Raw genomic sequence first — 14,471 nt, forward strand, 5'->3', positions numbered from 1 at the left:
GGAGGAACAAATACAAATCTGCTCAGTTTCTGTGATTGTTCACAGAATCAGTCCCGCCCTCAATTGGTGAAAGACGTTTTTATCTTTAAAAGGGCTTAAAGTGGGGGTGAGATGTGACAAGGGTATGCGGGCCAAAGGATCCGCTACTGTATTTCTATCTGACCTTTTAAACACCTGTTACCGGCTGTGACCGACCCGCTGGAAGCCGCTGATGGATGACCCTACAATGTGTCACTTTTCTCAAGTTAGGACCAGGCTCAGAGATTTGGTTGTGTAGGGTTGTAACCCCGAGTTCATGACCTCAAAAAAACCTCTGTCACCCATCTGAGGGAGGCATGGAGCCTTATCCTATAAATATACCACCTTCCAAATTATTATGCAAATGGTTATTTTTCCTCTGATTTTCCTAAATAGTCGACGTAAATGACAGTATAATTTTCAAGTCATCAACCATTAAGGGTATAATTCGAATGTTATTGAACAAACCTTCCAATGATAGTTTTTTTTTCAAAAATAAAAAACTCAATGCACTGTTCCAAATTATGCACAAGAGTTTCAAAACATTTTATAGGTTGTAAAGAACTGAAAATGGTCATTTGTTGAATTTGCAGCATTAGGAGGTCATATTTACTGAAATCAAAAGCTATTTCAATAAAAACATCTTAACAGGCCAAGTTACATGTTAACATAGGACCTGATATCACCCTCACAATTCTTGCATCCATTGAACTTGTGAGTTTTTGGAGAGTTTCTGCTTGAATTTCTTTGCAGGATGTCAGAACAGCCTCTCAGAGCTGCTGTTTTGACGCAAACTGCCTCCCACCCTCATAGATCTTTTGCTTGAGGATGCTCCAAAGGTTCTCAATAGGGTTGAGGTCAGGGGAGGATGGGGGCCACACCATGAGTTTCTCTCCTTTTATGCATATAGCAGCCAATGACACAGAGGTATTCTTTGCAGCATGAGATGGAGCATTGTCTTGCATGAAGATGTTTTTGCTATGGAAGGCACGGTTCTTCTTTTTGTACCATGGAAGAAAGTGGTCAGTTAGAAACTCTATATACTTTGCCGAGGTCATTTTCACACCTTCAGGGACCCTAAAGGGGCCTACCACCTCGCTCATGATTCCGGCCCAAAACATCGCCACCTCCTTGCTGACGTCGCAGCCTTGTTGGGACATGGTGGCCACCCACCAACCATCCACTACTCCATCCATCTGGACCATCCAGCGTTGCACGGCACTCGTAAGACTCAGTCTTGTTTACTTGCTTAGTAAACAAGACTGTTTGAAAATTAGTCTTTATGTATTTCTGGGCCCACTGCAACCGTTTCTGCTTGTGAGCATTGGTTAGGGGTGGCCGAATAGTAGGTTTATGCACAACTGCAAGCCTCTGGAGGATCCTACACCTTGAGGTTCGCGGGACTCCAGAGGCACCAGCAGCTTCAAATACCTGTTTGCTGCTTTGTAATGGCATTTTAGCAGCTGCTCTCTTAATCCGATTAATTTGTCCTGGCAGAAACCTTCCTCATTATGCCTTCATCTGCATCAACCCTTCTGTGCTCTGAATCAGCCACAAATCTCTTCACAGTGCAATGATCACGCTGAAGTTTTCGTGAAATATCTATTGTTTTCATACCTTGTCCAAGGCATTGCAATATTTGGCGCTTTTCGGCAGCAGAGAGATACTTTTTCTTTCCCATATTGCTTGAAACCTGTGGAACGTCCTTCTTAAGTAGTTTTCCTTTAATTGGGCTCACCTGGCAAACTAATTATCACAGGTGTCTGAGATTGATTTCAGAGATCCAAAGAGCCCTGAGACACAATACCATCCATGAGTTTAATTGAAAAACAAAAAAATAAATGTTTATGACACTTAAATCCAATTTGCATAATAATTTGGAACGCGGTGTAGGATGAACATAGGATGATGGACGACACAAAACAATCGTGTATCATTAAAATTCTGATTTATGGTTATCTTTAAAAAACAAAAAACAGGTGGTTAGATCAGATTGATCGTCTGTATTGTTGGACACTACTTTTTTCATTGCTGATTCTGGAGACTTGCTAACTTTCATTGAGTTGAGTTCAGTGACAGTATTTCTTAAAGGGTAAATTGGCTGTCGATCATGGTTAAGCACAACAATTGGACCTTTAGTGATAAAAGCTGCTGGCGTTTTGGCACAGAAGCGTTGATGGAAAGCTGAAGGTCCAGGGATGACAAGGTGGAGGGGGTGAATGTGCCAGAGTTTGAACTGACCAGTAATGGAAGAGATGTTTGCTGCAGGTGTGTACCAGTCATGTATAACCTTACCAGAGCACAGTCCCCTCTAGGACAGGCAGCTCTAAAATCCCCTCATATAGAAGGAATTACTAGGAATTATCATCAATATGGAAGCTTCCCTGTTCCACTCGCCCCCTAACACCAGTCGACAAACTCCTAGAGTCTGTCCTTACCTCTGATGTATCCATTTCATTTGCATATTTACTCATTTTAACTCCTACCATTTGATTATTATTGTTATTACTCATACCTAGATGTTGAGTTGTGTACAACAAGAAACTACTCCACCCTCCTTTTAGTCACTCAGTGTGTCTACAAGCTATTTATTCCAGTATTGGAGATGTACAAAGCTATGCATGCTGGAAGAAAGCTCCGCTCACCTCATGTTCAGACACTAGGGACCCTAAAGGAATCAGAAAGCCAAAAAGCATCCACAGATCAAACAAAGGAGGGCGTTTACATCGAGGGAATCTCCGGTGACCATTTCATAATCACGATGGTACACTCACAAAAACAATAAGCAATAAGTGATCATTCAATACCTTTGAAATCAATGTCTGTCAAATTAATTGAACCCTTAGAGAGGGCAATACATTTACTATTGTACTGTAGGGTTAGTAATAGTCGAGGAACACAGTTATAGTGGGTGCAGTTAAAATCAAAGATACAACATACTTAACGATTATTTTTACAGTGAGTTAATTAACTTGTGGCTTATGATCGCCTTATTCGAATTTCAGAATGCCACTAATAACTGTTTGTCTCTTCGAACCTAAAGTTTTAACAGTGTTTCATTTCAACAATACTGAACTAGCCAAACAACAATGTTGGCGCCAGTCATTATTCCTTATAAGCCGTACTTTGTTAAGAGCATTACATTACCAGACACTTTTATCCAAAGCGACTTACAATTATTCAAACACTAACGGACGCAGCCATCAGGAGCAATTAGGGGTTAAGTGTCTTGCTCAAGGACACTACAGCATGCTAGCAGGAGGAGCCTGGGATCAAACCAGCAACCTTTAGATTACTAGAATATCAGCTTTACCTCCTGAGCTACCATCCCCATCAGCATTAGTTTTTATTTGATGCGTCCATGAAAATGCATAGTGTTAATAGCACAACCGTGCTGAATGTAGAAACTCGCCACTCTGCTGCAGAAACCCACCACTCCGCTGCAGAAACTCACCACTCCACTGCAGGAACTCACCACTCCACTGCAGAAACCCACCACTCCGCTGCAGAAACTCACCACTCCGCTGCAGGAACTCACCACTCCGCTGCAGGAACTCACCACTCCGCTGCAGAAACCCACCACTCCGCTGCAGGAACTCACCACTCCGCTGCAGGAACTCACCACTCCGCTGCAGAAACTCACCACTCCACTGCAGAAACTCAACAATCTGCTGAAGAAACTCACCACCCAGTCCAATGGGATGACCGTTGAAGCTATAAAAAAGTTTAATCTTCTTTTTTTGAAAATGGGAAGCCAGCATGTAACCACCTCTGACAATGTATTAAGACAATATAATATAAATAAATTATGCAAGATTGGATGAAAACAGAAATTACATTTGAATAAATAAATACAGCACACACACACACACACACACACACGCATTCACACAGTCAAAACCAAATAATTTTAACCAATGTAAGAGCAAATAAATAATTTATTTCAAACAGTCATGTTCATAACATTTGCTAGTGAAGAAGAATTGTCATCATTTGTCACCATTCTCCCATAATTATTTTACATGAATTCTGTTGAAAACATTCCTGATGAAGTCCTTCAGCTTATTTCTCATTAATGATGCACTCTGTGATCACACTGGGGCTACAATGGCAGAAAGTCTGTCCACACCCCCACAGCAGTGGTAGCCAGCCGGCTTTTAAATTGTAATTATTCCAAAATGGTACAAAAGCTTAATATTCTATTAACCTATTTGACTGATATAAAAGAAAATCATAAAGGAGATGTATGTGTGTATATATATATATATATATATATATATATATATATATATATATATACACACACATACACACACACACACACACACACACACACACACACACTATTATTTATTTATATTTAAATTAAAACAAATTTTGTATTTTTTTATTAATTTATTTTGAATATATATATATATTTTTTCTTAATCATCCATCAGTGACCAACTTCCACCAATGCGCTACTTATGTACTTTTGTTTATCGCAGTTTTAATTTAGTTCAAGTGAATGGCTTGTAAACAAGAAAGCATCTGTACATGTAGCAGAGGGCAACATGTACAGCCTCTTTTGGAGGAGGCCGGGAGCACTGTCTTCCATGTTGTTTTTTCTGTGGATTCATGTGTTTAATACCAATACAGAAAGCGTCTAGATCTTCAGGTCGTCCAGCCTGGATTTGTTATTGCTGTACTTGCTCGATTGACTGTTGCGTCGTTTGTTTTCGTTTGGTGTCTCCGGGGCTGGGCTGGAGCTCATCTTGTCCTTCATGCTGCCGTCCTCTCCTTCTGCCTTCCTCTCCACAGCCATGTTGTCTCTGTTTTGCTTGTAGACCACCTTGCTGCTGTAGGGGTTGTAAGCGGAGTTTGGCTCGGCAATGGTGTAGTCGGCGTGAAAGGACTGGGGGGCCGCAGCGTGGCTGGGGAAGTAGTTATAGTTTGGGACAAAATGCATCATAGCCTCACCCGGGAGCTTGGAAACCTCTGGTTTATCGTGCGCCCGTCTGTAGCGCAGGCCCTGGTGGCATTTTGTGAAGCCCAGATGGTACATCTCCACCAGGTTCAGCAGAAGTGAGATGCACGCCACCGCCAGCATGAAAAGGATGAAGATAGTTTTCTCCGTGGGCCTAGAGATGTAGCAGTTGACGAGATTGGGGCAAGGGGAGCGATCGCAGGTGTACATCGATTTGAGCTCAAACCCGTACAGTAAGTATTGAGCTACTATGAAACCCACCTCGAACAGGGTCTTGAAGATAATGTTGAAGACGTAGGTTCGCAGCAGGACGCCGTGCAGGCGCACCCGGCCCTGGTCGTCCTTCACAGGGCCCTTCTTGGTCTTGCCGCTGGGCAAAAGCTGCTGCTTTTCGTCGTAGGCAGTGAGCTCCTTCTCCTTCTCCTTCTGCTTGTTCTTTTCCTCCATACGCACCAGGTGAAGGATGTGGCCCAGGTAAATGAGTGTGGGAGTGGAGATGAAGATGATCTGCAGCACCCAGAAGCGGATGTGAGAAATGGGGAAGGTCTTGTCATAGCAGACGTTCTGACAACCGGGCTGCTTGGTGTCACACGTGAAGCCCGACTGCTCGTCACCCCACACCTTTTCAGCCGCCGTCCCTAACACCAGGATGCGGAAGATGAACAGCACCGTCAGCCAGACTTTGCCCACCACAGTGGAGTGTTCCTGGGCACTCTCCAGGAGTTTCCCCAACAGGTTCCAGTCCCCCATCGTGCTCTCACATATACAGTGGTGTCAGATTGATAGAGAATACCTAAGCAGACCGCTGTTTGGAAAAAGGAAAATTAAATCAGTTTTGATTAATTCATTATCGTCAACATTTTACGTTGGGTTGAAAAACTAGTGGGTACAGGGAACAGGGAAATTCTAACCAATCTGATCCTAAATATTAACCCAAAATTATATTTATTTGAAATGGGTGTTGCAGTTTTGCCTACAACACGCCACCCAAGTGACGTTTTTAGGGCCCTCCGGCGCAGAGACACAGTAGGCGGTATGTAGCCACAACAGGTATGTAGCCACTCTGACCAAATCATGTAGATCCAGGTCAGGTATGGCTGCTCATCACACCATTCAAACACCACAATGGGGGTTGGCTGGTTGGTGTTGTACAGTGCCCACCTGAATGAAGCCTTCCCTTCATATACATTTTATTGGTGTGGACCTCTCCACTAATTTGGCAAATCTTTTCTACAAGCCTTGGTGCAAGAAATAAAAGCTGCCAGTAAAATGAACAGTAAACTCAATGCTCTAAAGCAGTGGTTCTCAATATGAGGTTCAGGGACCCCCAGGGGTCCTATAATAGGTTCCAGGGGGTCCCAGGAAAAATGATTAATATTCAAACTTAATTTCATCATTTCATTTTCAGGACATCTGCACCATTAGAGAATGTACAATCATGACTGTTTAATTCATAATTTCACTGTTATCTCCCTAGCTACAGTATAGAAAGGTATGGACGTTTGTAGTAAATCATATCTAAGCTATATACAGTATTACAAATCTTCTCAGATTACAAAATCCCAGCTGTGCCGCTGTGCCTATAAGCCAAACATTCTAGAAAAGCATCTACTTCACTTGATAAACATTTATATCTAGTGGTCTTGCTGTAAAATATATAATTTTATTGAATCAGAGAGCACAATCTTTTTTCAAATTATTATTATTATTAGAGGGCAGAAGTGCCACTCTGGCCGTGGCATCATTAACCATATTTGGACATAGACTGGGGATTTCTCATATTTATATTCCCTATTTCTAGTGATAGACCATTTCACCAGACCACCATAACCACAGTATTTTGTATTTCTATTAACTGTTGCATTAAAAATGATTTCAGCTTACCTATTTGACATGAAGATGATCAAAAAAAAAAACATGCTTCCTAGTAATAACAGAATAGAGTCAAGAGATCTATTTACAGTGTTTTATTCAGATGCTTTGAGACCCTATTCATACAGTAAATGTCTGTATTAAACAAGCTCCAACTGATGGCAGCTTGTTCCATGCCTTTGCCTGAAGGATGTTTTCCAGAAGCCCATCTTACAATAGCGCACATTGCTCTGATCATTCAGTATATCTGGTTTGAGGTGTAAGATTGATTATCTAATTTTAAAGCCACTTTTTCTTTAGTGTCATACTCAACAGTCAAATTAAGATTAAAATTCAGTAAAAAAAAAATTCATACAAATGTTAAAAAGCTCCTCTACGGCAAGCAGGGTTTTAATCAGGACTACACTTCAGGAGAAGTGCATTTGTGATTAACTTTGATATTTCCCTTGTTAAATCACATCCTACATTCTGATTAATGTCTGAAAAATCCTGACCACGGCTGAGTCTCCCAACAGCTCAGTCAAACCTAAGTTGGGTCGTAGGGGGAGTGCAGGTTATATGAACCAGCAGGTGTGTTGACTCCTGTTAAAATTCAGATTGATTATTCAATTTGCCCTCACATCTCATAAAAAAATCCTTAACTGCTCTTCTTTTGAGCAGTTCTTGTTAAATGTTCAGTTAAATTTGGGGTCACCATGAAATTTGATACATACCAAGAATCTTCCAACTATTTCTCACTGTGTACTCAACATAAGTTAAGAATTATCACAATAAGGATTGGACTCATATTCAATCATTTGTTATATATTATAAAATCAAAGATGAAATATGAATTTTAATACTGATCAACTTTTTTTTTTCTAGATTATGTTCCCCAAGGAGATAACTAAATCAATAGTTATTTTTTCACAAATATGGGTAAATAGAACATATTCCAAAGACCTACCTGAATGTGTTCATCTCCTATACAATTGCAGATCCAGAGGCAGTCTACGGACTAAATGAGTAGGACGGTTGACAAAATATCTCCCTGGTCCTCCAAAATGCCATGTCCTTCTGGACCAGGGAGACCACGGTCCTCATCTAGATTTCCCTCAAAACTCTTGTTGAGACGATAATACCTGTTGGGATAAGTTTTCCCAATCTGACCTCCCCTGTCGGTCTCCACTGTACACAGTTAAAATCTCAGTTGCAGTCGCCCAAAATTAAAGCATTACTCCCTTCTGAAAATTATAAAGCAGACTATTACGGAGGTGTTTGTTTACATGTGACTGGCAGCCTGAGAGCCCAATGAGGATGGAGGCTAGTCTTACATGTCCCGGCTTTAAATAGAATCCTTCCAAGGGAGTGGCTTTGTTGTGACTCCTATGGCACCCTAGGATTTGGTGATATGACCCTTGAGTGTTAAAAAAAAAAATATATATATATATATATATATATATATTTTAAAAGTAGGATCATAGCACATTGTGTTATATGGTGATGATTTATTCACCCGCAGCCCTGACAGTGGACTGTCAGACCACGCGGTGACGGAAATCTGTAGAAATATTCGTCCTGGGAGGTTATCAACTATTGGTCCACACTGAAACTATGCAGCGTATACCTCTATAGTGAAGTCTAGCATTTGGCATTTGGTTATACATACTATCATACTAATTCAAGGTTGGAGACATTTTAAATCAACTTGTTATAGTGGTTTTCAACTTTGCTCTGTTAAGGAGGGCGAGAGAAAAGAAAAAATACTATTTTAAATAGATAAATTATATAAAATCCAAGGTTTGCCATCCTTTTGGCTCACTAGTTTAAGAAGCATACTGAAGAACTGTGAGGCCCATTGTACCCATTTTTATTGTTTTTATTTGTTTTTTTCCGATCTTCCTACTGTCTTTCTTAACTCTCTTGACTGTCTTGAACTGAATGGCAGATTATTTCATAAAACGAAAATAGCTCAACAGTAGATTTGGTCGCAAAATCACATTAACATGAAAGCCGTGCATGGTGTGCATCGCGCACGATCCAGAAAAGGTGTCCCATTGCCTGGTGGTGGCGGGTCCAGCTGTCCACGGGTGAATCAATGTCACCGACACAGCGAACCCGAGGCTATTGATAACCTAAAACTGCACTCTCTGTCCTTCAGAAGGAGAACTTAATTACACACGCTGTCAGAGGCATTTGCTCACAGCTGCTGATGTGGCTCAGAGGACTGGCACCATCTATTGCCGAAGACAGCAAAACTACAGGCTTTATCAAGTTTGGTCACGAGGACATGAGGAGAGTTATTTATATTTTGTTCATAAGAGAAATCCTAAAGGGACTGATGGAGCCTTCCACGGCCTGATCTCCAGCGACCTGGGGTGTGGCATTAAGAATTTGCACTTCAGTTTAAATGTCATTTAGGAAATCCATAGGGCTCTCAATTGTTTAACTCCAAGATTCTGTGAAAACATTACTTTATTTGTGCAAATATGAAACAACTTTTTGACCATTTCCAGCTTCCAAATAACTCTGTACTCTGTTACGTAAATTAAGCATACAAACTATCAATCGCTGTATTTAGAGGGGAAAAAAAAGATTTAATCTTATCTTTCATAATAAAACAGTCTGCGTGAGTTACATTGAAAAATACTGTATTCTATTTTTCATATTTAAGTAAATAAAATAAAATAAAAAAAACATTGAAAATGTCAAAGAAATTGGGTAAGTTAACCAAATGTTATTTAAAACAGTCTCAAGATATAATAATGACCCCGGGACATGTGACACAAATCAACATTCCAAAATTAATTCATTCATAACCCGGTCTCTATAGAATCATTAATAGCCACAATTTGTACAAAACTGAATCAAATATGACAAGTATTGTACAACATAGTAATGTTTAAAATCCGAAAACAATGCCATGGAATGTTATGCTAATGCCATTTTACTAAAAAAAGAATATAAAACCACTCACCTCCAATGTGAATACATCTTACATGTCTCATAAATTGAACTTGTGTATTGCAGACCGAGCTCTGAGCTGAAAATTACACCATCTAAATTATATTTTCGAGGCTACTGCAGTTCAACAGTATGATCAATTTGAAAATCTCAGTTCCTGTTTTTGAACCTTCATCAAATGAATGAAATCATTATTGACTTTAAGCGTCACTGCCTGAATGAAATCATTATTGACTTTAAGCGTCACTGCCTTCTTTATTCTTGCCGTTGCTGAGTAGTTCAGTGAACAAAGTGGGTTACTGACTTAATCTGAGACTAAATCAGATTTCCCCGGACGTCTTGTGAATTCACTTCTTAGTCTGGAATGTTGAACATCCCACCAGCAGAATAAGGGGAGGTTACTTGAATCATCTTAGACACTTTTACCTCCTCATTTACCAACCCAAAGTCCACACTGTTGTCCACTAGTAGGAGCAGAGCTTTTGCCCGATCCAAGCCCCAATGGTTGAGTCTCCGACGTTTTGGAAGTGCCTGCTGCAAGCCTTCCCCACCAAGAACACCACCTCTGCAATGTTGAGCAGGATGCAAACCCCGGACACAGCCAGCATGAACACGGTAAAAACGGTCTTCTCTGTGGGCCGGGACACAAAGCAGTCCACAGTGTTGGGACAAGGGTACGAGTCACATTTTACCAGCCGGATCATCTTGTAGCCAGGGTAGATCATGTAAAACATGTACATGAAGGTGACCTCAAAGATGATACGGAAGAAGAGGCTGATTACGTACGTCCACCAGAGAGCCCCGATGATCTTCATCTTCTGGGTCTTGATCTGCTCCAGCTCCTTGGGGCTGGCCCGACCCGTGAGCTTGTGGAGCTTCTTGTCAACGTGTCTGCGGTGGGCCACGTGCATGGCCACCAGCAGCGCTGGGGTGGAGACCAGGATGAGCTGGAGGGCCCAAAGGCGGATGTGGGAGATTGGGAAGAAGTGGTCGTAGCATACGCTGTTGCAGCCGGGCTGCTGTGTGTTGCAGGTGAAGCCAGACTTCTCGTCACCCCACACGCTCTCCGCCGCCACCACCAGGACCAAGATGCGGAAGATGAACAGGACGGAGAGCCAGATGCGGCCGATGCCCGTCGAGTGTCTGTTAACGCCACTTATGACAGCATAAAATGAAGCCCAGTTCATCTTTGGTTCCGGGTCTAAACAAAGCAAAAAAGTACATACAACTTTGTTAGGAATTCAGAAAGTATCACTCTGAAAAGATTTCACAGTTGAACGAATAAAAACTTCAGCGATGATCGCAGGAATAGTATTTTGAGGGAGCGCTATTGTTACTTTTGTTAACCATTAAAGTGGCATGACCGTAGTTCCATCCATCACATCCATCCATCCATCAATTCATTTTGTGTAGCTGCTTGTCCTGGAGGACTAGTGTATCTTATATTTTAAGGTAAAATAAGATAAGACAAGATGAGACAAGGCAAGATAGGATAAGATCACACTTCATTGATCCTTGCAGGGGAAATCAGGTGTTGGCAGTTGAAAGTCAATAAAGACAAACGAAATAAGATATATGTACACATATAAATACAAGTTAACAGGGCTATGCAAACAGGTGGCGGGTATGCGAGAGTAAAGTACAAATAGTATATAGCAGCAGTGCATAACAATAATATGCAATATATTAGCGAGCGAGTGGCGACATTTCTTTTTAATATATTAATTGTTCTGTGTTCATCGTCATTTTTCTTTGTCATAGCAACAAAATGTTTGCCATTCCAGTAGAAATATGTGTGAATAGTTACCAGGCTCAGCAGGAGCTATAAGAGGCATAAGCAGCACCGAGCGTAGAGGACAACGTTGGCCTGCTAGTTGAGCATGGATGTGAATCCAGAGGAGAAGGAAGTGTCGGTGCACTCCTCTGGGCTGGCAGCCCACTTAAGAGTGTTAGACTGAGCTCTGCCACAGTGCATCATGTGACACAGTCTACGCCAGTGGCAGTTTCAACGCTTGCAAAAAAAAAGTTGCCATCTGCATTCTGCACCAACCTCACGATGCCACAATAATATTGTGCCGTGCATGGGAGTGACATTCGCAAGACACAAGAGTCAGAATTGCACATGCATTAGATGAGACGCACAGAGCTTTCCTCTTGAGAGGCTGTGTGCTGAGGGCAACACAGCACAGACATGACACACAGACACTCGACATCCCAATTAAGGAACTGGGGTTGGGGTGAGGAAATGCTGCAGATCAAATTAGAAGCACAGAGACACTTACAGGTACAGAGAAGATTTTCTGAATTTTGTATCAAAACCCAATCAATTGGAACTTTTCACTGATGATTTGAGGCTCGCAAAAGAAACATTTGTTAATGTTGGTCAGACATTTAAAAAAGAAAATGTCTGAAATGTATAAACCCTCTCTTAACTTGTGCTCTAATTATGTATGAAGCAATGAAACAAATTTACCTTTAGATGCAGTTTTTAAGAGGCACACCCAGAGACGTGTATTTCGGCATTGGCAGTTTTTTTTCCATCAGTGAGTGTGAATGCCGCCGCACCACGGCTTTGCATTGCTAATGAGTGCTCTCACACTAGCCACGGCCCTGCACTGGAGCTGTCATATGCTTCTGTGTCAAACATTTGCACACAATAGCTCTATTTAGGAAGAACAACAAACGGCTTTTGAGCTCAGATCAAACGTCTCAACTTCGGCCTTCTCCAAATCGAGTGGTGGTGCGTGTGGTGGCTTCCCCTGATCGCCCTTGTGCTGTGTTCTGGAGAGGAAGTGGAGGAGGTTTTTGACGCAATATCCAGTTAAGTGTAGGCCTACGACACAAAAACAAAGGCTGCCCCCATCAAAAGCCGACAAAGCCCAATTTTCCTGACCCAAAGGTCGGTTGCACGTCGTCTCAAACCTTTGGATCAGGAATGCAGCGGCATGAGCAGCATTGAACCAAATATCACCGCTGGTGGTGTCAAGTGAAGTAGGTTGTTGAACACCTCCTATTTGCTCAACTATTGAACTGCATGCAGAGATGACGGATTTGGCCAACCGCTGAGAACCTTTCGATTTGTGCTGCCGTATTATGTTCAAAGTTCTATATTTGCCAGACTTTTCATTTTCTAATAGTCAAATATCCTCAATTACAAAGACTGAAATGTTGATGTATTTAATTTTTGTGAGCTCCAAAATTTCAAAGGCAAAAAGTTTATGGATCACAGAGTTATTGATTAGTATCCAAGAAACAGCATTTTTTGAGAATAAGTATAGCTTTTTAAACTGAGAAAATATCATGTATGATGATGACAATGATGATGATAACATACTGTATATGATAACATGATAACATATGATAAGTCTCCTCTGATATTCTGAAGATTGACTCAGAATCAACAATATCCCTGTGAAGTATTTCTTGAAATGTCTTCAAATTATTCAATTCAAACCTTTATTTTTAGCAATAGACCTCGCTCCAGCCTCTGGAGAGAGGTCTATTGCTAAAACTTGGAGAAGGACCGTCGATGCACAAAGTTGGGCTTTCATCACCAGATCTAATTGCTGCAATATAAATTGATGACACATACTACCATAATTAGTAAAATAATATTTATTTATTGTTCATGTTTTAAATGATTTTGTATTAGATGTAGGTACATTGATTCACTGCTTATGGAGTTTCCCAATGATTCAAAAATTGTGGGAAAATCTTATGCAAATCTTATCTAATGTTATTTTTTCCTAAATTCCACTTCACCCTCAGCTGTGTATCTTGGGACATTAGGGCTTCCAAAAATGATTAGCTAAGGACTACTTGGCCACCAATTGGAAAAAGACTGAAGCACCAACTGTTGGACCGTGGCTGAAAAGTCTTTCCAGCTGTTGAGCCTGAAAAGCAGCTTTGGCTGCTGCAGAGGCTTCACAAATACAGTAATTGGTCAAAAATTCACCCAATAGGGCTTACCGGGAAAATTGGTTACTGAGAAAAACGTTCCAGTGTACCCCATGAAACAAATTGTAATCTAAATGTGTTGGACTGATAAACAACAATGCATTTTTTTCTTTTATTGTTTAGTTATTTTTCTGTTTACTCTGTTTGTTGTGATTTAGCATTTTTTTTCTTCTCCTCCTCTCCCTTTTTGGGTTTTTGAGTAGAGTTTATTTTGATCGCCTGAAAACCCAATGAATATATTTTGTAAATATATACAGTGTATTGTCAATAGATCTGAACAGCAGGAATAGAAGTGATGGTCATTGTATTTGATCATATATTATTGAAGAAAGATCACATTATATTGGCATGTATTGCAAAATATATATGGAGTCCTTCTATATATTCAAATGTATATTACATGATGTCTTTAAACATATGTCAATACATGTTAATTACATCATTATTATTAGTTTTATTATTATTAGTGTTTGAAATGAGGAATTACTGTTATGTAAACCTGTATGTGTGTTATGTGTGTATATATGGGTTATGTATATATACAAAGATAGGCTGTGTATTATACATAAAACAAGAGAAGTAAATGCAAAAGATATATATCAAGAACAAAATGATTGTCACTGAGTTGCACAAGGACAACAGAGAGTTCACTGATAATTGTACTCCGTATTTTGTATTCTCTGATCAAAGATGATAATCTCTTCGTAAAACAGTT

At 40.6% G+C, this 14,471-nt stretch overlaps 2 protein-coding genes across 2 annotated transcripts; both read right to left on the minus strand.

The window, feature by feature from the left end:
• Positions 1-4,602: 4,602 nt before the first annotated feature.
• Positions 4,603-8,034, minus strand: gja2 (gap junction protein, alpha 2). Its single transcript, XM_080013191.1, has 2 exons — positions 7,803-8,034; positions 4,603-5,789 (listed from the first exon to the last, which is right to left on the minus strand). The coding sequence occupies exon 2, from the start codon at positions 5,732-5,734 to the stop codon at positions 4,664-4,666; it is 1,071 nt and encodes a 356-aa protein (XP_079869317.1). The 5' UTR covers positions 5,735-5,789; positions 7,803-8,034; the 3' UTR covers positions 4,603-4,663.
• A 2,229-nt stretch (positions 8,035-10,263) lies between these two features.
• Positions 10,264-11,634, minus strand: gjb1a (gap junction protein beta 1a; the record flags this gene model as incomplete). Its single annotated transcript, XM_080013371.1, has 2 exons — positions 10,264-11,000; positions 11,607-11,634. 2 exons carry the CDS (start codon positions 11,632-11,634, stop codon positions 10,264-10,266), a joined length of 765 nt encoding a protein of 254 aa, XP_079869497.1.
• Positions 11,635-14,471: the final 2,837 nt, after the last annotated feature.

Source organism: Zeus faber (genome assembly GCF_960531495.2).
Source record: "Zeus faber genome assembly, chromosome: 14".
In the NCBI taxonomy this organism is placed as follows: Eukaryota; Metazoa; Chordata; class Actinopteri; order Zeiformes; family Zeidae; genus Zeus; species Zeus faber.